This window comes from Dermacentor silvarum, chromosome 3, assembly GCF_013339745.2.
Source record: "Dermacentor silvarum isolate Dsil-2018 chromosome 3, BIME_Dsil_1.4, whole genome shotgun sequence".
Classification (NCBI taxonomy): Eukaryota; Metazoa; Arthropoda; class Arachnida; order Ixodida; family Ixodidae; genus Dermacentor; species Dermacentor silvarum.
This window is the reverse complement of record NC_051156.1, coordinates 209,407,628-209,432,754: the sequence shown is the minus strand read 5'-3', so window position 1 is coordinate 209,432,754 and position 25,127 is coordinate 209,407,628. Positions and strand designations below refer to the sequence as shown.

Here is a 25,127-nt window from a genome sequence, read left to right as displayed (position 1 = left end):
GGAGGCATGAGCCTACCAGGAGGCCCGGACTTGGGCTTTAGTTCCTTTGGAGCTAATAAATCTTATTTCTCTCTCTCTCTCATACCCCTTAAGCAATGGCTCATACCCCCATAAACGCGGCCTCCCCATTACGACGACAGAAGTGAAATTCTACGCTGGAATGATTAGCGGTAACGCTGCCAGCTGTGGAAGCAGATGACGACAAACGCGGGAGCAGTGGCACGAGCACGTGCCATGTGCCTGTGCAGCTCTGAGAGCAGCTGGTTTTTTAGCGTTACATCGCTGGCGCAGGCTAGTGTATGCAAGCTTCGCTTAAAAATTGACATCCACCCATATGTAGCACCAAGCTACAAAGGAAACCCACGTGGGTTTCTCAGAAACAAAGCTTCGTAGTTGAAGAAAAATCTGTCCTAATCCGGGATTCAAACCCAGGACCAACACCTTTCCGGGGCGGTCGCTCTACCATCTTAGCTAACCAGGAGGTTATCGGATCGCAGCACGAGGGCGAATTAATCATCAACTGAAAGCAAAAGTACAATGAATATACCAAATCAGTTCTGCAGATATCCGCAAGGTGGACGAAGGTTCATGAAAGGAAGAATTGACATCCACCTGTATGTAGCACGAAGCTACAATATATTTAGCAGTTTTCTAGTAAGTAGTATCGCAAAAATAGTTGGCTAGGTTTGGCTAATAAGTTCCGTGGTAGCCAGCAAGGTGGCAAAAGGTTCATGAAACAGAAAGATTGTCATCTACCCTACTGTAGCAAAAAGCTTCAAAGGAAACCTGTACGGGTTTCTCAGAAAGGAAGTTTTGAAGCTGAATAAAAATGCATCCTGCTCTAGTGAACTGCTGATCTTCCTTTCACGGATAACAAGATAACTGCTGTTTTCAGGTTATGTGGTACCTAAAGTTAAACACTGAATGAGGTTATGAGATGAGACTCCTGATAACAGTGTTTTTCCTTTTACGGATAACAAGGTAACTGCTGTTTTCAGGTTATGTGGTACCTAAAGTTAAACACTGAATGAGGTTATGAGATGAGGCTCCTGATAACAGGCGATTATCCAAGAAATGAGAAAAGACACGTGCTGGAACGGCTGTGGCTGAGATGGAAAAACCCAACTCTCATTTATCAGCTAGCACCTGAACAACTCTTTTTTTCACTGAACAAATGGACCAGTTACTGTACAAATGAGGGATACACATACAAACAATACTTTACCATTCTTGTGTTACATTATCAAACTGTTCTTGTAGATGATCATAAAAAAATAAATTACTGATGTAAGTGGCAGATTTATGCAGGACTGCACATGAAGATTGATAATTATGTAATGAAGAAAGATAAAGTTCCAAGGTAACTTGCTGATATTGAAAACTAGAACTCCTAAGTAGGGGGGGGGGGGGATTCTGTTTAAAGTGAACTGTGTCAAGATAACTTCCCTGATAAGCTGAAAAGTTTGAGGACCTTTGTACAGTTCTGTGTAAGTTAGAAAATTTGCAGGCGCAAGTTGGGATCAGCTAGCGCAAGACAGGGGTAATTGGAGATCACAGGGAGAGGCCTTCGTCCTGCAGTGGACATAAATATAGGCTGATGATGATGATGATGTACAGTTCCACATAGCTTCAGTGCAGTTCTTTTCGTATCCCTTCAAGTTAAAGAGAAAGTGCCCTCTCTGTACGTGTTTCCTTGCGCTGTTTAGGCACAATGAATTCATACTGACTTGCTCAAGTTTCAGTGCTTTAAAGAAAAAGTTGGGTCTTTTAAGGACTTTCTTCTTTTTTTTCATGAGGGACTGCAGTTTTTGTCTTAAGTTTAGATGCAGCCTAGTGACTCACGCAGAAAAAAAGATAAAGAACGCCAGATTGTGCTGCATTAAATGGGTAGGAGTGAAACAGGCCCCTTGTCAGAAAACCTGTTCACTGGTGTAGCCAGGGGGCAGCACACCAGTCACGACCCCCCCCCTCCTCCCCCCTTGAAATTTCTGTTAGTATGCGACCTGCCCATCCCCCCCTCCCCCTTCCTTCATGGTTCCTGTCCCCAGTCAAGTGCATGCGCCCCTTCACAGAAAATAATTTCTGGCTATGTCCCTGATCCTGTTTGCAGGTGATCATCTTGGAAGGAGGCAAGATCAGATGCCAAGGCAACCTGGTTGAGATTGAGAAGCAGGAGCCAGACCTGGCGACTGTGCTGAGCCGTTCCACCAAGCGGGAGGCCCCGCCCAGCCGGGACAACACAACCAAAGAGCGCCACAAGCTGATGCGCATGATCACCAAGCAGTCCCTCTACCTGGCGAACTCTGGTTCTACACAGGCAAGCCTATGCAGCTTTTTCATATTCTCACTGTAGTGTGCTGTCGCAGACATGGTTTTAGAGGAAGCTTCATCTCGGAGCCTACTCTGATTTCTCCATTCAAGTATGTTAAGAACGCTGAAATGCTGTCATTAGGAAGCCGCTCGATTAAATTAAATGAAATTATTTGCACTAAAAAATGACTTACCATATTTGCACAAATATAATGCAAAACCTTTTTCTTATTTTGTGCTCACGCTTCCAACTGCTATGAGCTGAACCACTAGGCACCACCACAATCTCTACCGCAGTCGTGAAATTTGCTTGTTGGAATTTTTCTTGTTCATGGAATGAACAAAGAAAAACAAGATATGGTGCATGTTCTTGCTGACATATTGTGTAAAATTTATTTTTCACATTCGTTTTATAACAGATGTGATAAAAAATTATAACAGCTAATTCTAATCACATAAAGAGAAGCAAGTCATTCTCAAAGGAACATTGATTTCAATATGACCGCCATTGCATTGTGGCATGTTCTGAATAATGTCAACACTTGAACAGAACACCAAGGTAATACAGCAGGTGAGTGAGCTCAAGACAAACTCTTTGCAGCTGTGTCTTGACAAGGCTGCACTAGGCGTCCACAATACGAAGCCCTGTACTGAACCATTAATAGTTAGTTATAAATGCTCAATTGAGAAAGCAGAACAACCAGTTCATGAAGCTTACACACTTGCGTGAAGCTTGTTAATGTCCTGCACAAGTTCGTTAACGTGCATGCAAACGTCACAGCATGTGACACAAAAGTGCTTGTTGAGATTGGTTTCTCCTTATAGTTCTCACATTTCACTGCTTTGCATTTAATCATGCCACAATATTGTTATCAATACTCTGATATTATTAAATGTACAAAGAACACAATACCCGCTGTGGTTGCTTAGTGGCTATGGTGTTGGGTGCTGACCATGAGGTCGCGGGATCGAATCCCAGCCACGGCGGCCGCATTTTGATGGGGGCGAAATGTGAAAACACCCGTGTACTTAGATTTAGGTGCACGTTAACGAACCCCAGGTGGTCAAAATTTTCCGGAGTCCCCCACTACGGCGTTCCTCATAATAAAACCCCATAATTGAATTGAAAAACACAATAAGTACTACTAAGTACAGTACTATATTAAGCAGATGATGCAATTCGCAATTCAACGTTGTTGTCAGTGTTTATATGCTGAGACACAGTTGGTTCTATTTCACTTTTTTTTTCCTTTTTGCATTTGTGTTTGAAACTTTGGGTAGTGTTGCTGCTTATGTTCAACATTTCTTATCACTTTCGCTGTTTTTCACCAGGATCTGCGATCACAGCCACGCCCTGTGACGCTGAGTCGTCAGCTGTCCCATGACCCGTCAAGCCCTCTTCCCCTGCACGACTTGAGCAATGATGACACCAGCGCGGCACCACGTAATGCCCACACTCCAAGGCCCACCTCGGTCGGCTTCCGTTTCAAGGCCAGCGTCTCCACGGACAGCATGCACTCAACCTCCACTGGGGGCTCAAACACTCCTTCGCTCATTCGAGGACCATGGATGCGTGCCCCTCCATCTCGCTTGAGTTCGCGGGTTTCAAACACGGCAGAAAATCTTATCGAGGAAGAGGAGGAGTATGAAGAGAGTGAAGAAAAGAAGAAACAAGAGTTGCTTGCCAACGGCACAGACCAGTTGGGGGACGATGGTGAGTATAAGTGCAAGTCTTGGTGGCCTCTTAAACTACCATGGTTTCTGACTTATTCTAGAACAATATAGTTTCACATGTATTTCAAATCTGTCAACTGCTACTTGAACAACTCCCCCTGGTGCGTATGTGCTGCAGTCTTGAGGGCTGCAGTAATTCAACATGAGTGATGCGTAGAACCTGCTTGTAAATATGCCATGCAACTGGCACAGAGATGTATTCAATACAACCAGTGACACAGTAGCAGGTTTTCTCTACAATTCAGCTTGAAAGATGTCTCTCGGCATTGGTTCCATTGCCACTAAATTAGTTCTTCGTTTTCGTAGTGCCTTCCTTTAATTTAGAACAGCAGGTAGCAGTTTAGACAATTGGCATCAGAAAAGCAGTCAATGCTTAGAGACCTTAAAGTTTCGAAGCATGTGGTTCGTAGCATTCATGCAAGCCTGTGGTTAATATCTCATGAGTTGGAAATGTGCTATACAGTATAGACCACTTATAATGTAACCGCTTATAATGCAGCACCGGATATAGTGCGGTCTTTTCAGACTCCCGTTAATTTTCCCATACCACTCCATGTATACACGCTTATAGTGCAGTTGCGGGAAACGAAGTACCGGTTACAGTGCGGCTGCCTGGGAGTATGGAAGTCAGCGAAGACGGCGAACGCTCCCCTCAAACAGGCGCCCCAAGGAGTGCTCGAGGAAGAAAGAGAGAGGAAGTGGAGGAGAAGGGCACGTGGTGCGAACGAACAGCCAGTCAGGCTGAAACCAGAATCTTGAGTGCGAGTCGTGAAATATCACGGCTCGCATAGTGAGCGAGAGCCACGAAACTGCCAACGCCGGCCAACGCTCGCTTCACGATAACGGTAGTAAACGAAACTTCAGGGAGCGGGCGGCGCCGGCACAGCCCGGCGAAGAGCGCACGCAGAGACCGTGGAATGTGAGGGAGGAGGGCGGCAGGGAAGCGGATTTCACCTCGGCAACTCCGCCGCTTCGGTGGCTCCCCTCGCCGTCCCTCGTAGCTCCCTCGCTTTCAACTGTCACCGCGCGCGCCCGCCGTCGTGCAGGCGCCGCCGCTCCAGCCGGCCCGGCGCCAGCTCCCCAAAGTTTCGTTTTCTGCCGTTATCGGGAAGCGGGCGTTTGCCGACGTGGGCAGTTTCGTCGTTGGCTGGCCTGGGACAGCGCCGCTGCTTCCCTCTGCGCCGTAGCCACACCGTGCAAGGAGAAATTGGAGGAAGCATACAGGAGAAAGAAGGGTTCACTGCCATTTTCTACGTGTGGCTACGGTAGCGTGGCTGAGACGTCGGCGCGTACACGCATGTTACGGCGCAATGCAGAATCGGCGACCTTGCCATTTGAGAGAGGGTGAAATTTCCGCCGCATTTCTTTTTCTTTCTTTTTTTTTTTTTGTTTTGTTCGCGCACGACATTGAGGGGTCTCTCCTAAGCTTTTACTCTATGGCGGTGCCGGAGCAATGCTGGTCGGAGGCGCCGCCATGTGATTTGGTTCGAATGAACGAGATTCGACTGTAAATTGAATGCAAACGTTCTAACCGCATTCCTCGACTGTCGAATACGCGTGGCGGCTCGGTGTACATGTTTTGCATATGTGCGGGCCTTGAAAATTGTTGCTTTGGTTATAGTGCGGTACCGCTTATAGTGCGGATATTCGTGACTCCGGCAACTTACGTTATAAGCGGTCTACACTGTATTATGTAAATTATGTAGTAGCAGCTAATCAGCCTTACTGGTGCACTAAAAGTAAGAATTAAGACATTCCTAACTAATACTTTGTTTTCTAGTATAGGAGAGGTTTTCAAGAATAGAGCTCTCACAAAATAAAAAAAAATGAAAGTTTGTTCTTAATTTTCGTCAGAAAATAGTCAACTTTCTTCCATGAAGTTAATGAATACACAATTTTGAATGTATAATTTGCCAGTTTAACCTCATCAATGGTTGTTTTTTATTAGTGTTTCTCTCACTGCTGTAATCTCTTTTTTTTTTTTTTCTCCCCTCAGGAATAACGGGCCCTCTTCTTGGTGGGCCCGACTCACTCGCTCTCGTTGAAGAGGCCCAGTGGAAGGTGATAGAAGAGGAGGAGAGGGAACAGGGCAAGATACCATGCTCAGTGTACCTCGACTACATGCGGTCGTGCCGGCTTCTGCTGGTGGTATTGGTGTGCGTTCTGTTTGCGGCAAACCAAGGGGCCAAACTCGGCTCCGACTTCTGGCTCACTGGCTGGTCGGAAGCGTCCAGGGACATCAATGCCACTGTTCCAGCAAGCCAGGTTGGTCAACAGATCAGGTCATTCACAAAAAGTATACAGCTTCATTGCAGAACTCATGGATTCAATTCCCAGTCGTGGCAGCCGCATCCTGATGGAGTGTGGAAAGCAAAAATGCTTGGGGGCTTAATTGTCTTTGTTGCCCCATGGTACCAATATTACTCAGTAGCCATCCTCAGCACCATCCTTTACAGCCCAATGTATGGTCTGGGATATAAAGTTCTATCAGTTATTACCTTTAATGAGACAAACTGTATCCCCCTGGAAACTTCTGGCACATATTTTAGCCATTCTTGCTTTCGTTGAACAGGCGCCGACTATGTTTTAAATGGTGAAGCCTGGTGAACTTTTGAAAGAAATTAAGCTTCAAACCACATCACAGTTTTTCAAAATTCCTACCTCAGAAATTTTAAATGCCCTGTGATAAACAGAACTTTGAGCTCACTAATTTTCTAAAGGATAAGTGCTCACAGAAATGAAGGGCCTAGCGTTAGATGTTGAGGCAGGTTCTTGTGGTCTGGGTGTGTTTCCTACATTCAGTCTACATGCATCAAACTGGTTGGGATCATGCGGGAACAGTGGCAAAAAGTGGTGAACACATAATTTCTAACAGAAGTACACCTTATTCCAAATGTTGCTAAGGCAGGCAGGAACTTAGCTCAGTTGAATAAACGTTGATCACGTGCATGATTATTTAAACGAGAAAGGGGTATGCTTGCCTAAGTGAACTTGCGTACCTTTTAGCATCTTTAGAGGGTAGCAAATGTTCATGCATATGTGTTTATATTCCAGCTCTCTATCTGCATTATAAACTGCACCTGCATCCTCACACAGTTTGTAGTCATGCTTACACTACGGTCCTCTGTTAAAGGGAACACTAAACTAGTATTTAAAGACTGATTGCAGCTCAGTTTTGACACTAAGTTCTCGGCAATAATTTTTAACCAGTAATGGGTCTACTAATGCATTACACAGGGCACTTTTTTTCGTATTATGTTAGTGATACATTCAAGGTAGTTTGGTTTAATACCGATCAAGTTTTTCATTTAGAGGAAGCTTTAGCTCAGGAGCTCCCATATACATACATGTAAATGTGGAACTTGTTTTTTGCGGCAACTGCGGCGCAGACTTGGATAAGATTTGTTGCATTTAAAAGAAAAAGTTGAAATCTAGTGACTGTAGAAAGCACATTTTTTATTTAGATTGTGAATTTCTTTAGGTAATTCCTTCAATATACGGACTATTTAAAAAAAAAACAGGTATCAGCTTTAAAAACCCTTTAACTCGGAGATAAAAGAACGATGTCACAATTCTGTAAACTGTACCATTAATATATCTAACACGAACAAAATTGATGTACTTACGCCACTCTGAAATATATCACTAATTTGTGAGAATTACTTTTGCAAAACTCTTATAAAGATTGAAGAAATTTCACCTAAGCTGTAAGCTTATATATCAAATTTGTCCGCCACAGATGCCCTGGTGGATGCAGTTTACAGAACTGTAATATCTGCTTCTGGTGCAGAGGTACGGCTTTGTAAACTTAGTGCTCTAACTTTTTTGTAGTTTTTCTGGAGTGTTTATGAAAAATTGCAAATCAAAATTCTGCTTCCTAGAGTCACACGAATTTAAAATTTTTTTCTCAACTGCAACAAATTTTATTCAAATCAGTCCAGCCGTTTTCTCATAAAAGCATTTCTGCATTTTACATGTATTCGAATAGGCGGCATCAGAGTTAGTCTCAAGCTACAGCTTCCTCTTAAAAGTGGCCCGTACTGTACATAATATTTGCCCTCCCTCCCCCGCTTCCCCCCTCTTTTTCTTTGTCTTGTCACTGTCCTTTCTTGTCAATGCGTGTGCACTAGCCACTGTTCATCCTTGTAATGTTGGCCTCTCTCATCTACCTCTGTCACTCAACTTTGCAAAACGCAGGACGACCTGGCATGGGGCTACCTGATGGGATACTTGGGCCTCTCCATGTTCAGCATCGTCCTTTCCCTCGTGACAAACATGTCTGCCCAGTTAGTGTCCCTGCGCTCGGTCAAGGTGTTCCACAACAACATGATCGACAACATTGTCCAGTGTCCCATGAGGTAGTACTATGTCTTGTGCCTTGGAAAAGTTCTGCTGGCTCTGTTTGTGTGCTTTATTGGGAACACTTACCGAATATTTACGGATAGCGCATATCATTTATAGCTGTGCTTGCTACACAACGCCTTTTCTGGAAGGGTTGCTGAATTTCTTTTTGACAATGACAAAGTCTTCAGACAAATCTGTAGCTGAGCTGCCTCATCTGTTAGTAGCGCTGGAGCTGTCTTCGGTTGGATGCAAGGAAGCCCTTAGGAAGTTGACGTTTTGTGACAGGAGGCACCAGGAATTGTGAACTGCAGTACTGTTAAACCTCGATATAACCAACATCAATATAACAAAATTCTCAATATAATGAAGTATTTAACTTTTTGTAACCTCTAGTCTATAGAACACCATGTATTTATAACCTCATTATAACGAGGAGTGTTTGTATGCGATTTCAATATAATGAAATTTCACTGCCGCCGCAAAGGAATGCCAAGACAATAAATGGAAACTTCCGCAGACGGTCAAATGATTGAATTACAAGCGGCTGCTTGTAAACGCACCTCTCAAATCTCGTGACGAGAGCAACCACCAAAGTGGAGCCGCATCATGATCCGTATAAAGTCAAGTGCGATGAGAGCCTATCGTGCCCCACGCACTGTGTGCTTTACGCGCGAGTGAAAGCATGCGAGGGTGAGACAATAAAGATGGTGGCTTCACAAGTGCTGCCTTCCCGGGCGAGCAAAGGGAAAGAGCGGGAGGGGAGCAAGCTCACGGTAACGCGATCAAGCGCACGCGAGGGGGCGGTAGGGGGAGGGGGGGGGGGGGCGGAGCGTAGGGGGGAGTAGGTTGGTGCATGTCTCTACCGTGGCTGCGTATGGCTATAAGCCCGGCTGAGTGCATACGCAGCCATGCACCCTGCTTTAGAGGGTATTCATCAGGTATTCTGTAAGAGTCCACCTAATGGACATGGCCATTTCGTCTGCTGTTGAAGTTAGTATTGGAAGTTGCTTAATCTCAACTTTCGGTGACCCGTTCGAGCGAGAGGCAGACGAAGCATTTGCTTCCCGTTGCCGGCGCTTTTAATGATAGTGTCGTCCCAGTGCGGGCGACACTGTTATGCCGCGGATGCAGAGTGCACGTGAAAGCGTGGCTGACTTTGCTTAATTCGTACCACCGATATGAAGATCTTGACAATGTGGCATGAAACTGAATCATTCGTTGCCGACTCCCAAATTCTTCAAAATGATTTGTTTTCTTATTCAAATTTGCTTTTCCGATTGCCCAACAATGCGGAAAGTTCTGTAGCCGCTTTATGTAAAAGAAAAATTTATTAGTGAATGTACTTATTTGCATAAAAGGTCAAATTTTAATACAATGAAATTTCGATATAACCATATAACATCAAATGTATAAACAACTGCAGGCACATATTAAGGTGCTATTTTCAAGGCTCACACAACTGAAAATTCAAATATTATGCGAAGTACAGTGTATACAAACAACGCAAGAAGAAAGTAAACACAGTGTTCAAGGTCTTAAGCTTGTTGTGTAAGAGGTGATGGTTAATTTTGTCCAAAGCCTTCGAAAACTTTAAAAAATATACAATCAACCCAGGACCCTTGATCCAGAATAGCGTGTAAGGAATGGGTAAAACAGAGCAACTGTGTTTCACATGAGAACGTTTTCCTAAATCCATGCTGCAACTTGATAAAAAACGAGTTTGATTCAAGGAAGGTGACCAGATTAGAGAAGTATATATGCTCCAGAATCTTACATGGTACACAAGTGAGAAAAATTGGTCAGTAATTAGTGACCGATTGCTTGGTTCTGGATTTATGTAGTGGAACCACCTTTACCTCTTTCCAAACCTGAGGCACCACACCTTAATCCAATGACTGCTGAAATATTTTACACAAGAAATGAGAGGAGTACAGTTTTGTTTCTTTAAGAAATCTTGAATTATTATTGCCAACACCACAAGCAGAGGACTGTTATAGTGATTCGACCAATTTCACGATGCCAGCATCTTTGTCAATCAATATGGGAAACATGGGTAGAAAATCACGCATTGACAAAGAAATAGGCATACGTACTAGTAGATGAAACTGAAAAGTTGCAAACAAAATTTTTATTTAGAAGTGTTGCGCACTTGCTGGCACATATGGGAAGACCATTCATGTCAACAAGTACAATTTCACTCTCATTATTATTTGTTACAATTTTCCAAAACTTCCTCGGATTACTGATAAGCATTGATGGTAGGCTATTTGACTCAAAGTTAACTTTGGCATGTGCAACTGCTAAGGTGTAAGCTTCTGCAGCAGATTTGTAAGCATGCCAGTGTTCATCTGTACCTTGGAATGTTGTCGCACGAAACAAGCATTGCTTTTTGTTAGAAAGTCGCTTTAAGTAGGTATTATACCAGGGTGAGCAAGTGCTTACAGGTATGAACTTCTGTGAAATAAAAATTCAGGAAAGTTCATGAATTTTGTTTACAAACAGCTCCCAGTTTTCGTGTGCGGTTCTGTGATCAAAATCATGTAAGTAAGCATCCAGAAAATGAGACAATTCATAGTCAATTGCTTCGAAGTTTGCGGCATTGTAGTCGTAAATTACCTTGCGTTTCTTAATAGCGATAGACATGTTGTTGTTTATGTAAAAGTGTAACAGTGATTGCTGATACCAGGAACAGAAGACAATGAACGAATAATTTCAGGTACGGTCATGAGGATCAAGTCTGCACTGTGGCCACACTGTTTAGGCCACTCGGCCTAACTAGCACTGTTTCTTCAGGAGTCAGAAATTAATGCTTCGTACCAGTCAATTAATGGCAACATTGTTCATGGCCGCTGTGTTTGCGGCATCTAACGTGGTTCGCGCCCAAAACGTGGTGCGGTGTCCGAAATTTCAGAGTTTATTCTTCTAGTGCTAGGCCATAGGTGGCGCTGACGCAGGGGAAGTCCAAATAATCGTGCATCCGAAAATTCACTCGGTGACTGTATTTGACATTTTTGTTACCAGAATATATATTCTGAGCTGCAAACAAAAGTTTGCTTCGCTCTAATCGATACTTAGTCAGATACCACGTTTTTGATTTCGTTTTAGAAGTAGAATACTGAATTAAAATAAAGCATAGTCAACTAAATTTTACATTTTGTTTCGTTATAGCCGATAATTTGTTTTATCCATTTTTGTTATATTGGGGTTCGCATTCGCATGCCCCTACACAGTTTCCTTGTTGAAAAGCATGTCAATGAGCTGATTATTTGTGTATTATTGCAAAATTATATCAACAGCAAGTTTTTGTAATTATGTGCCTAATTGATGTGTAATATTTTTATGTTCTATTTCTTCTTGCAGATTTTTCGATTCCAATCCAATCGGAAGAATCATAAACAGATTCTCAAGTGATATGGGGGTTATTGACAAGGTATGATGTACCAAACTAATAGGACAAGCTGACACCTTACTTTTTTATTATGAGGTGCTTTTTCCATTAATTTAGGGAATTTGTGTTCTTTTTATTTTTTTGGTAATATTTGCTGACTTGTGTCAAAATGTGCTCTTAAGCTGAATTAGGAATGGCTTTATAATCTGTAACTAAATAGTAACTAAATAACTTGTTTATATTGTGACTGTGCTTAGATATGATGGAGTAGACTGACATTGAATCACCCAATGTATGTTTATCACATCGCAATTGCATTTACTCATATAAAAAGATACACTCATTTTAGATACAGCGGATTTTCTCAATATGCCTGAAAGAATGTTTGAGATCTGTTAGTATTTAAGTTCAGCTTAACAGAAATACTACATTAATTAAGAAACTGTGCAGCTGTTCAGCTTACCGTACTTTGAGCACATGTTTGAGCTCGTACAAATTAGTCAAATTAGTCTTCCTACATTTTTTACGTTGTTTTGTGTATGCATTTTACAGAAATTGCCCGTGACATTACCTGTTCTGTTGAGGTTCCTGATGCTCTGCCTGTCAGCCATCCTGGTAGATGTCTGTGTCACCCCGTACTTCTTGATAGTGGTGGTGTTTGTCGTGGCAGCCTACTATAACATTCAGTTCTTCTTCCGGCACTCTTCAAGGTGAGCCTTTTTATACTTGTTTATAGCTTTGTTTAAACCCATCTGGTTTAATTACACAAACGAAACAGGTTGAAATTTAACAAGACTGGACTGCATAACATGTAGTTGAGGCATCCTAATGGTGTATCTTTAAGAAGGGTTAGCATCCCATGCTTTAAAACATCTTTAGTCGTGTAAATTTTGCAGTTTCTCTGCATGTAAGACTAATGGTGATTACATCAATAGAGGAATCACTTTGTTGCGCATCACAAAAGCACATAGGGTTTTTGTTCAGGCAATCTCATATATCATTCAGCTCATCTTTGTGGGGCCACTTTTTTTTTTCCCCTGGTAAAATCTTTCACATTCTTTACGACCAAATGTAGCTCCTGTGAGTAATGCTGGTTCTGGTGAGCTCACATCACTAGGAAGAGTGCTGGAAACAGGATTAAAGGATCTTTGTTTTAATTACACGATGCCAGCAATGAACAGCGTGTGGTGAAACTCTGCCAAAGAGCACTGAGCACTTTATGCTTTGCAAACAGGTTCAATAGTATAAGTTCACGTTTTGTTAGGCTTAAAAACTAGATTGTACAGGTTGAATCCCCGACCCTATTTTTACTTGGTTATTCAGCCTATCACTCTCGTCGCCCACTGTCATCAATGTATTCCCATCAAGCTTCTGCCAAACCAGATGCCATTGACCACAATAAGCTTGTTGCAAGCAGCGACATAGGGGGACACCTTGACTTGTAGTGTTGACTTGTTGCCTCAGAAAACAAAAAACTGAAAGAGTGCCTTATTAGTGTGGGGTTCCACACTATGGTGCCATTCCTACAAAAAAATGTGGAAGCTATGGACTTCTGTGAGTGAGGATAATCACTGAGCCCAAGATCGAGGAAAGGGTAAGGAGGAGATTAAGTGCACATGCACGAGCACAGGGTCTTATTTTAATGCTTCAAAGGCTTGTTACTTGCGTAAGCACTCGCTTATCAACTGGATAGGGTCTGAAACATCCAAAATAATTTCCAGAAAGCTGAATTGAACTTGACCTGTGGTTTGTTACAGTATACAAGGCTGTAGTCCTAATTTTCTATTGTTTACTGATGTTTACAAACTGTCACTTAAGCTCTGCCGTCCAAGTGGCGTTCTAGACTTTGCTATTCTTCTTGTAATCATTGAGTTGCTTGCGAAGTCGAAGTTCAGTATGCTAAGAGGCTCACAGACCGTGATATTGCCTCTCTTTCCCCATCTAATGCAATTCTTACTTTTAGTATACTGCAGAAATCTAAGCCTGCTTTAGGGATCCTTGAACCTTCCTTGGCACTTATGATCATAAAATAAAATCAGTTAGCTTCTTGGCATGACACAGGGCTGTTGTGAAGCTTTCATATTGCACAATTCATGTTCCTATTGCAAGCTGAACTTTGGAACGGAAATATGGTTTGAGATCTTGTCTCTTACTGCTTCTTTCTTTTCTTTTCTTTTCGTTTCTTTAACGTCACAGAGAGCTACAACGTCTTGACAGTATCACAAAGAGCCCTGTTTTCTCGCACTTCTCTGAAACACTGGCTGGCCTCAGCACAATTAGAGCCTTCAGGTAAGCCAAGAATAATGAAAAAAAAAAAAGTGAATTGTGCGCATTGACACTTAAAAGCATAATTACGTTTGCATTGCTCATAACAAGTTTTTATGCTCTAATTTCTCGCAGGGAAGAGCGCAGGTTTGTAGAGAAGATGAATGAACATATCAATGACAACAATTTGGCCTTCATCATGGTCAACTGTGCCAACTGTTGGCTTGGAGTCTCACTGGTGAGGTTTAGCTGTACATAGTATGTTTCCTCCATGTTAGCTGATGAGGTTGGTTGCACAGCTTCCATGGATTGCACATATGGCTAGTTGTATAGCCAGCTGCATAAATTTTTGTACTAATTAGGCGGGTCGCTATATTTTGCAGAAGATACACAGTAGAAGTTAAAGACCAATTTTTTTAAAGCATCCAGTGGCTGCTTCCTTTCTTTTGAGAAGGCTAGTCTGTAAATAGCTGTTCTGAGTGTGGTACATGTGCTTTTCTATTTTTTACACCTGTCTTCACTTTTGTCTGTTTACATTGCTTCTATTTCAAGGACTATCTAGGTGGCGTGATTCTCTTCTTGGCAACTGTTTCATCTCTCACTGCGGCCATTATGGGAACGACCACCACATCCTTCGTGGGCATTGCCATGACGTACACATTGCTTGTAAGCAGACACTTCTGATCTTTCATTCCTTAGGTAAACACGACAATGTTGTAGCATTCTCACTCTAGAAGATGTGTGCTCTCAAGTAGATTTATACTGCATTTTAAGATGTCCTCTTCAAATATCTACATGAAACATCTATTTAAATTGGACATTTTCTTTCCAATTTCCATTGCAGTGATTTCTCTGAAGCACTTCACACTGGCCTCACTGTTACTGCGGCTCTGCGTTGCATAGACTGTAGTTAAGTCTTCTAGTGCTGATACTAGAGGATCGTAGATTGCACTAGAGGATCGTAGATTGCAGTGTCATGCATGGTAAACTCATAGAGCTGGTACAGCTAAACAATATAAATGTTTTATGTGACCCCTCTGGTGAAGATAAACTGGCAGTTTTGACTCAGAAGAGTGTATGCTTGATTTCTGTATGGCAGCTGACTCTCATGAAATGCCAGTGAAATGTCAAAAATCAATTAAATGACTTTTGTGTCGCTTGCATTGCAGGTGCCCATCTATTTAAATTGGCTCGTGAGGCAAGTCTCTAATGTGGAGATGTACATGAGCTCTGTTGAGCGTGTCAGCAAATACTGTCAACTGCCCATTGAACGTGTTCCTTCGCCCATCGAAGGTGGGTATTTTTTATTCAGTTTACCTTTTCAATGCAGGAATTGCTTTGCGCTGCTTTAGTCTTGCTACCCACATGATTTCTTATCATCAGGTTGCACCAATTAAACTGTAAAATGTTTCAGAACTATAACAATAGTAGTATTGTTGCTGGAAGATAGACTATTTTCAATTTATAACAAACCTTGAGCTAATGATATTAGTGATTTAGCAATCCCTTTGTTAGGTACAGTACCCCCATTGAAGCCCATTCATTATTTTCCTCAATCGAACAAATTAATTTTGCACTATATTCTCAGTTTATCGAAGCCTTCATCATTGCACCATTCTTTGGTGGCCTTAACAAGAATGAACGACATGAAGACGAATGCAATAATTAAATAGAATATTAACTCTGTCATTTACTGGTTTTGCATTTTATCAGCAGCCATGCCAAGTGCATTCTGTTCATCCTCGTGAGGACACTCTGAAGTAGTTTAAATGAACAGATTTGGAATCCAGTAATTTAATAGTGGTGGTTAGGTCTGGTGCAGTTATATTGACAGACTTGCGTGCCGACATACCAGTGGTCATATTCTGATGACTGAATGATAAACACAAGGCATTTTCTTTCTGGCAACTTCCATCTTCTAATGACAACCAGTAAAATTCTCATACAGGCTGGTGTGTATTCCCTTTCACACCTTCATATGTTTTTTAGCTAGGACTGACCAAGTGGAGTACTAAGATGCACATACAGTTAAACCTGGATATAACTAAATTGACAAATTCCCGAAAAACTTCGTTATAAAAAGGATTTCGTTATATGCAGGTTCGGCACGAAAATTCGAAAAATAAACGGTTACCGTATTTACTCGATTCTAACGCGCCCTCGATTGTAACGCGCACCCGTTTTCTGTTTTCGTCGAAGCACTCATCCTCGGAATGTCACACCAGGTCCATGACGCATTGTGGCCCTAAAATTGGTTTTGGCTCATAGATATTCCGTATATAAAGGGTACGGCCACGCTAGCGGCAAAAAACGCGCGCGTCATGCAGCGAGCAGCAAGTTGCCGCGCGTCAGCGCCTTGCCGCGAGGCCACCGTGGCACGCGCGTCTCGCCGCGCGGAAGCGCGATAAGATCTCCCGCGCTCTCCGAACGTGCGAGCAACACCGCGAGCGCTCGTTGTTTCATGCGAGAGATGAATCGTCGTTGAAAACCCGACGCGGACCGGCGGCTTTCCGGTTGTGATGGCTCCGTGACGTCACCCTCGTCGCTCTTGATTGGTTCATCTCGCGGCACGCGGCATTTGCCGCAGAACCCATTTCGCGCGGCATGCCGCAAGACCCCCGATTCCTGCCGCTTCTGTCGCGCGCGGCATGACGCGTTGCCGCGCGTTTCTGACGCGCGTTTTTGCTGCGTGTTTTTGCTGCGTGTTTTTGCCGCTAGCGTGGCCGTACCCTAAAGTCCAAGGGCGATAACGCAGTCGCCGCGCGCCGTAAGCTGTATGTGCGAGTGAAAACGTGCTAGGGGAGCCGACGACCGCGTCTAAATCTTGCACGCGCAAGAAAAGCAGGGAGGAAGCGCGCCTTCTTTCGTTGCGCTCGAGGCACCGGCGAGGGAGCGAGGGGGGAGGGATAGCGGGCCGGCGCGCGGTCGCGCAGGCCGTATCTTGAAAGCGATCTGCGTTGGGGCAGAGTCTAGCAGTGTAGGTGCGTCAGCGGCTCGTAGCTTTCTGCGTGCTGTGTGTTCTCGGTGCTCAGTTTGCGTTGAAGCGATAGACAACAGCACGAAGGTCACTTCGCTCGCTTCTCCAGGCTCCAGCACACGCCGCCAGCGTTTGACAGCGCGTGTCCGCGCTCATCGAGTCTGATGTGCCACAGCGTGTACCAGCGCGTCGGCAACATCAGCTGGAAAAGGAGAGAGTGCCGGCTTGGCGGGTTAGGCCAGCTGCAGCAAGCGGCAGGATCAGATTTGAATGAAGGGGGGGAAAGGTCACGTCCGCGGCGACAAGATCGCCGGGTCGAGGGATGCAGGGCCGCCTCGCACACGTGCGCTCGCTTCGCATTCCATCGCGGCGGAGAAGGTGCTTCCGGTTGCTGCTCGCGCAAAAATGACAAAATTTGGGGCGAAATCTCTAGGTGGTCGGAGGGGGAAATTCATTATATCGAGGGGGTCTCCCGCTGCCACTTCGTTACGTAGAGGTCTCAAATACATGTGCTTCTATGGAGTAACGGCGGGGAATCTAAAAACTTTGTTATATCCAGGAATTCGTTATATGTAGGTTCGTTATAAACAGGTTTAACTGTACCTCTTTGAATGCTGCAAACTTGACCTTTCTGTCCACAGAACAAATTGTAATTTTCATGCCAACAGCATTTCATTTCCGTCAAGTTGCCATTTTTTGTGTGTGGTGACAAGCCTGGCAACCACAGTAGCTGCATCCCGATTCATCACTCACTTTGCTTAAACGTCAGGAAGCACTGCAGCAGCATGCTATCACTGCATGCGGCATGTTTTCATGTGTAAAAATGCTCACTGTGTTGCTGTATTATTGTCACTTCTGTTGACATTGAAGATGTGCCATCACGTATCTTTAATCAGCAAGGTCATCCTTGCTCTCTTTGGCTACAAATATGGCTTTCTTTGGTATAGATTTGACTGTACAGAAAAAGTAATATGTCGATCATGTTGAGGTTCATTTCCAGGCTTCATTAATGATAATTTTAATTGATACAACTAATGTAGTTTACAATCCTGTATTTGTCTTTTTCTGTTGTGTACTGTTTGTACTATTTGTCTTCACAATATTAATACATTTTTTGAACAAGACAAGGAACATGTTGCAGCTCTAAGATATCTTAATAGACAAGGTAATGCAATGTTCCATGCTTCTAAAAGCCCACCATTAAGCTGTTTACTGTTCGCCAGCTAGAGCTAGCCTCTGAAGGAAAAAATGGATGTTCGAATTTTAAACAGCTGGTCATACCAACCTTGACATCCCTGCACGATTCCTAGCATAGTGCATATCCTGTGTCGGCTGCAAGCACTGCACCTTGTTTACCCTAGCTGCTATGCGCAGGCACTTTGCAAAGTGTGTTGAGAGCTACGACATGTTTACTGACCATCACCTGCATTTTCTGTTGTGTAGTGCCCCTCGACTGGCCTAGCAAGGGAGAGGTGCGATTTGAAAAAGTCACGATGACTTACGAGGCAGGCCTTGATCCCATACTGCGTAATGTCTCAGTCACCTTTGCACCCGGTGAAAAAGTGAGCAACTTCTTTTTATGACTGCCCTTGTTTTTGCAAGTGTTCTCAAAGGCACGAATAGACATTTGATTTCTCATTCTGTCACTGTTTTTTCGTTGTGTATCTGCTGCATTCTTACATGGTTAACTTAGCAATGACACAAGTTCCAGAAATGTGCTTAATTCTCACATAATGAGCTTAGCAGTGACATAAGTTCCAGAAGTCATCCATGCTTATAAACTTCGTGTTCTTCGATGTTTGAATGAATGTGGACTGGTCTAAGCATAATTTGAGCTATGTTATCTTAATTTATTTGCAGCTACTCACCCTGTTGCTGTGAACGATGCCCTCTATGGTATCTCAGTGGTCATGGCATGTTGCTTCTGAGCACGAAGTAAAGGGTTCAGTTTCCGGCCATGGCAGCCATAATGCAATAAATGCAGGATGCAAAAACAAACATGTGCTGAGAGAGAGAGAGAGAGAGAGAGCAAGCGAGAGGAAGGCAGGGAGGTTAACCAGAAGTCAGTTTCCGGTTTGCTACCCTGCACTGGGGTGGGGGATAAAGGGGTTGGAGAGAGTGCAAAGAGAGAGAGAGAGTGGAAAAAAAACAAAAAACGAAAAAAAAAACACAGGCGTAGGTAACAAAGGAGACGTTCCAATCACAGATGTTCACACAGGCCAGTGACTTCAGGAACCGCAGGAGCGCTTGCACGGCCTTCTGATGCGATGTTGAGTCGTGTCGATGTTGCAGAATTCTTTCTTCCGATAACGGCTAGTCATCCAACTGGTTCAGCACGACGGAGAGCGATTGTCTCTGCACACTGTATTGTGGGCACTGACAAAGAACATGACGAATCGTTTCCGCGTCTCCACAATTGTCACATGCTGCACTGTCGGCCATCCCTATGCGGAACGCGTAGGCATTGGTGAACGCGACGCCCAACCATAGTCTACACAGAAGGGTCGCATCTCTTCGGGGAAGTCTTGTTGGAAGTCGAAGGCTTAAGGTTGGATCCAAGGTGTATAATCGGGCGTACATAAAATGTGGTTTATTCCAGTCTGATGAAGTGCATTGGCGTGCAAGTAGGCGGAGCATCCTTGCAGCATCTGTCCTAGACAGCGGGATCGACAGGCAGTTGTCTTGTTCGTGAGCTGAACGAGCAGCTTGATTGGCACGTTCATTGCCAATAATTCCACAGTTACTTGGCAGCCACTGAAAGATTATTTCGTGTCTTTTCTCTGTCAGGTGGTGTATGGCCTCTGTGATTTTGAAAACCAGTTGTTCCTGTGGACCACGCCGTAAGGCTGACAGTAAACTCTATGTGCTGAGAATTCGATTCACCCCTATATGGTCAGAATTAATGTGCAACTCCCCGCTCTGTTATTTATTTATAGCCTAACATGTGGCTTTGGCACATTGAACCCCATCAATTGGGATGTGATTGGGAGATTTAACTGGCCTTTTGTAGATTCTGCATATTTCTGTCGCATAAAATACAGTAGAGCCCCAGTATCACTTTAGGACGGACTCTCTTAACCTTTTTCATTTTCATGCCACAGACGAGCTAGGTTCGGCCGCACATTTCAAGTGAAAATGGCCAAGGATGAGTTGAGCTTGCGAATGACACTCATCATTTTCTTGCAGTTTTCATTTTCCCATCAACAATACTTTTCATTTTCTTTCCTTTTCTTGTACTATAGGGCTGTTAAGCTTAATTCACTATTGCAATAAACTCAAAATGCGTTATAATAAAAAGCAATATAACAAGGCAAGTGAAATTCCCCTTTAAAGCCTCATTGAGATTCATAGTGCAGTAGTACGTACAATAATGAACATAAAGAAGTAATGGATATAACGAAGTAAATCTGGCTCCCCCCTTCAACTTCATTATAACGAAGTTTTACTGTAAATGGTTGAGATTTTGTATAAGTAGATGGGCTTAAAATATTGTCTACACTGTTTTTCGTAAAGGATTATGCAGTAAAACATTTTGTCATTTTTCGATCAGAATTCAGGATCATAGCATGCACAGAAGTTGAATATGAATATAAATTTTCAGATGAGCTGAAAAGTTTGAGGGCTTTCTGTTTCCACTACATTTAGTGAGTGTGTGTTATGGTGATTCGATGGCAAGATGAACAGAGTTCCAAGGTTCTTTCATGTTCACCATAAAATGAGGCTACTGTACAATATTGTGCTGCTGTAGTAGAAACAGCTTGTGTTTGTGTTTGCTTCTCTTACAAGATTTCATGACTGAACGAAGCACCCTATTACACACAATATCTCACATACTTGTTCTCATATGTTTTGACTTGTCACCTTGTTGATCTGACTTCATTCAGTGACTCTAGAAACATAATGTATAATTCTTGCATACCTTAACTCGTTTAAAATGCATCTTTATCCAAGGTTGGCATCTGCGGACGAACAGGGAGTGGTAAGTCATCTCTGGTCATGGGCCTTTTCAAGATGGTCCCCATCAGTGAAGGGAAAATTTTTGTGGATAACGTCGACATCTCAATGGTGCCTTACGATGTTCTGCGCTCCCGTCTCGCAATCATACCTCAGGAGCCAATTCTCTTTTCTGGAACAATCAGGTGCGTGGGCTGGAGTTGTTTCGCATGAAGCTGGCAGTTATTAAGGGCATACTTATTTTTGTAGTACAACTTAAGAGGAAACATGATAAGCAAATAATTAATTTAACATTCATATGCACGTTTCCTTTTCGCAAACTCAAAATAAGGGTGTTCGTGAGCTGCTTAGTGCATGTGTCTCTTTGTCTATCCGTGTTTTCTTGCCCGTGTTTTGAGGGATAAGCAGTAGTGCTTAAGAAATTTTTGGAGGGATATTTTGTTGAGCAGTAATTGCTGCAGTACATCAGACATCTTTTTTATTGTTGAAAGCACACCCTGAAAAGCTGTCAGCGCTTTAAATGTGGTTCTAACTTTATGACACTTTACATGAAGGTAGCTTGAGTACAGCTGTCCATCTAATAATGTAGCATGCTTTCATGTTTCCTTTGTGTTCACTTTGTAGTTTTGGAAAAGGAAAAGCCTTTATGTGTTGTTTGAAATAATAACATTTGTACATTTCAAGAAGTGTAATTCTGAAACTTCTGCCTGATATGCCTTTTTCTTCTTTCTCTCTCTCTCCTTCTTTCTCATACATTCTTCCTCTTCCTCTTTCTACTGGAAGCAGCACACAATAATCGTAAGCATTTCAAGAATCCTCACACTTGACCTGGTCACACTACAGTTACGCTTAGTCTTGTCTTTAAAGGGACTTCTACTGTGCAGAGCGTGCCTTTGGATTGTGGTGGGAATGTGAAGATTGCGGGTGATATTGATGGAAACAAGCAAGCTTGTTTTCCTTAAACAAGGAAGTATATTTTGAATTTGGTTCGGAAAGTGGTGCAGGAATGACATGTGGCATCACTCAACTGTGAAACAGTGCAATTAATCCTGTGTACCGTCACGTAACAGGAAAAGCCAGACAGGGAGAGTTATTTTGCTTGTATACAATACTGTATTGGCTAAAATTGTATTTTATGCACTGCTGCTAACTTTTGTTTACGTTAGAGAGTAATTTCTTCTTGTTTCCAGCTAGCATGTGTTGAAAAGTGGCACCGCCTTGTGCAAACGAACGGAGTCACGGGAAACAGAGTGCTGCATTGATGCATGGCCTCTGAGATTGCCATCGCATTCAGCAATCAGTGTTGTCGGCCGTCCGTGCGCAATATTAAGATACCATGCAGGTTGAAAAATTCGGCCTTTAAATATTTCTACTCACTTTCCGGAGAAATCACTGCACATTTAAAAACATCAAATGGTAGGCTTTCTATTGCGCTACAAAATAGAAGGTCCTTGTAAAACGGTGGACAGTCCCTTTAATAATGCAAAGTTTTTATATCATTCGGGCTCTGCCCTACCCTGTCCCTGCCATTCTCGCAACCTTCTTCCTTAACGTGGAGTATCGGGCTAGAGCCAGACCACTCAGGCCGACCACTCCACATTTCTCTCATTAAAGTTTCTTCTCTCTCTCGGCTCTGTAGTTTATGTGGAATTGTTACTATGCACTTTCATGGTTTGTAACTATGTTAAAAAAGACCCAGGGACTTTCTCTCTCTTTTTTCTTTTTTTTCAGTCTTACGATTCTTGCTGAGTAGTACACTGAGCAGATTTCCTTTAATACAAAGAACAGGTACATCTTATAAAATGTTCGTACTAATTAAAGTGCACTGGATCATTACGAAACTAAACAAAGGTCCCTTATTTGTTCAGTTTATCAGAGATTTCAGCTTATACAAATATTGTTTTAAAGGGAGTCTTTCTTACACATTTGACTATTTTGTTTTGACAGCTTGCGAGCTTTTCAGGTGTCTCTAATTTATTATTCATAATCACAGGCATTTGGGCATTTTGTATTGCTGTCAGTTTTTATTATCCACTTTTAGTCCTTTTTGCAAGATTTTACAACTCCACTAATAGTATGCTAGTCTTGTATGTGAACACGTTTCTATCCTCTGTGGTTATGCACAAACCAACAGTATTCTATTGCTCATTACATTGTTTCTTCGTCCATGTTTCACTGTTTTCTTCTCGTTACCTAAATTTACTATTGTCTGAATTTTTTTTCATTGCTTCAGCCATGACTAACTATTTTCATTGGCTGTACAAGTTGAAATGAAGTATGTCACAAAATTTTCCTTTAAGGCTGCTTTATGAAATGCATGCAGGTTATACAACGATATTTCATGGAAACACCAGTGTGAAAACCAGTTAGAACTAGCTTAAATTTTCCAGCGTTGTTCATTTATTCAGGTCTATACAGTTTAACACACTGTGTCTCACAGTTACATGTTTCTTTGTGTTCGTGCTGTACTCTAGGCAAAACTTAGACCCCAAAAGAATGCACACAGATGAAGAGCTTTGGAATGTGCTGGAAAAGGCCCACCTCAAGGAGATTGTTGTTCTGTATGGTGGACTGGGTAAGTTCTGTCATCTCATTGCTGTTTTCATTTGCTCACCCTATTCTGACCTCCTTCCTTTGTCTTTTTCTCGCCAGATGGCGAAGTGTCCGAGGAAGGGTCAAACTTCAGCATCGGTCAGAAACAGGTTAGAAACTGCCAACGCATACAACAGCTCTCATGTATTTTTCTTGTATTACTCAACATTTGCAGTCATTATTATAGAGGGGTGTAATAGCTTCATCTACGGAGTTATCATCACCAAACTAATTCCAATGTACGACGAAGGCTTTCCAAGAGATCTTCAGTTACCCCCTTCTGCATCAGCCGAACACATTACATGTCGAGAAATTTTTCATGTCACTACTCCATCTCATTCGTTCTCAACCATACTCAACTGTGCATTTTCCTTTCTTTGACATCCATTCTCTAAATAATAGATTAACAGTTTTTATATTTGATATATTCCACAGCATCTCAAACTCTATTTTGTTTTGTTAGTCTTAATTAGGATAATCATTTGCCCACATTCGATTTGCAATCTATAACGTCATCTTTCTGTCTTTTCAAGTTGTACATATAATTTTTTATTCTTTGAGCATTCGTTTGCTGTTCGCTTCAGTTGGAGTGCAGTATGCAAGCATCCGATGCAACTTTGAGCACAGATATTCTCAATGTTTTGAATGCATGTGCTGCAAACCTGTGGCTTATGTTCTTGTCTGTTGGTCAGCTGTTTTGCTTTGCCAGAGCGCTGCTGCAGCCTTCGAAGGTTCTCGTCCTGGATGAAGCAACGTCATCTTTAGATGCCAACTTGGACAATCTCATACAGGAGACTGTCCTCAATGAGTGGGCCGACTCAACTGTCCTGGCCATAGCTGTAAGTACTCAGAGCGTGCATTCGAATTCAAACTTTATTCCAACATCCAGAACGCTGAAGGCTGTATCAAAAAGCAACTACAAAGTGGACTGCGTAACTTGACTTGAGATCACACATTCCATGCATTACAGACCAATATATCAGAAATGCACTTTCAACACCACTATACACTTTTTGAAGCGATAGCTTTCTTCAGCTACATTGGCTACTTCGCATGATTGGACGATTTTGCACTATAAACAGTGGCACTTATCCAGTGACCAAAGTTGCCTACCAGCTTGGGCCACTAGGTATGCTCTGGCTCCTGTCTTTCTGAGCAGACATGGGTCACTGGTTATGTGCCCGAACAGACAACCTTGGCACGCATGTGTGATATTCGTATATGCCAATTCTTTGCCAATCCCCCAGAATGGATCCACAACAGACACCTCCGCTTCGAGTGCAGTCACTTCGATAGGTAGTCATTGCAACGAAGTTGCAGCCAGGATACTAGGGGATAGTGGAGGTGGCTACGCAGTTTTAACTGAGGTGCAGTGATCAAGACATACTGTGTCGTGGTACCATTCAGAATTGTGGTTGGCAGTGAGATTGCCACTACGTGTGTCTGCTGATGTGCCCGTAAGGTTTCGTGATTCACGGTTGGCATGGTGATATGCAGCAGGTAACTCAAAGCTATCGCTGACTTTGACAATTATCTTTGATGGTTCCTGCCACAGTTTTCCTT

The 25,127-nt window shown here is 42.8% G+C and overlaps 1 protein-coding gene across 6 annotated transcripts in view; it reads left to right on the top strand.

The window, feature by feature from the left end:
- LOC119446588 (ATP-binding cassette sub-family C member 9) overlaps nucleotides 1–25,127 on the top strand; it is a 72,939-nt gene that overhangs the window by 46,113 nt on the left and 1,699 nt on the right. For 2 of the 6 annotated variants that reach the window (XM_049664228.1, XM_049664223.1), the window contains exons 17-31: nucleotides 2,111–2,317; nucleotides 3,643–4,024; nucleotides 6,041–6,309; nucleotides 8,242–8,402; nucleotides 11,749–11,818; nucleotides 12,329–12,486; nucleotides 13,973–14,065; nucleotides 14,177–14,279; nucleotides 14,594–14,707; nucleotides 15,211–15,334; nucleotides 18,462–18,580; nucleotides 20,970–21,157; nucleotides 23,447–23,547; nucleotides 23,625–23,674; nucleotides 24,257–24,403. In XM_049664228.1, the coding sequence (XP_049520185.1) occupies nucleotides 2,111–2,317; nucleotides 3,643–4,024; nucleotides 6,041–6,309; nucleotides 8,242–8,402; nucleotides 11,749–11,818; nucleotides 12,329–12,486; nucleotides 13,973–14,065; nucleotides 14,177–14,279; nucleotides 14,594–14,707; nucleotides 15,211–15,334; nucleotides 18,462–18,580; nucleotides 20,970–21,157; nucleotides 23,447–23,547; nucleotides 23,625–23,674; nucleotides 24,257–24,403 (2,286 nt within the window). The remainder of the gene's footprint in view (nucleotides 1–2,110; nucleotides 2,318–3,642; nucleotides 4,025–6,040; nucleotides 6,310–8,241; nucleotides 8,403–11,748; nucleotides 11,819–12,328; nucleotides 12,487–13,972; nucleotides 14,066–14,176; nucleotides 14,280–14,593; nucleotides 14,708–15,210; nucleotides 15,335–18,461; nucleotides 18,581–20,969; nucleotides 21,158–23,446; nucleotides 23,548–23,624; nucleotides 23,675–24,256; nucleotides 24,404–25,127) is intronic. The other 4 variants (XM_049664225.1, XM_049664224.1, XM_049664227.1 and 1 more) reach the window with 4 other exon arrangements.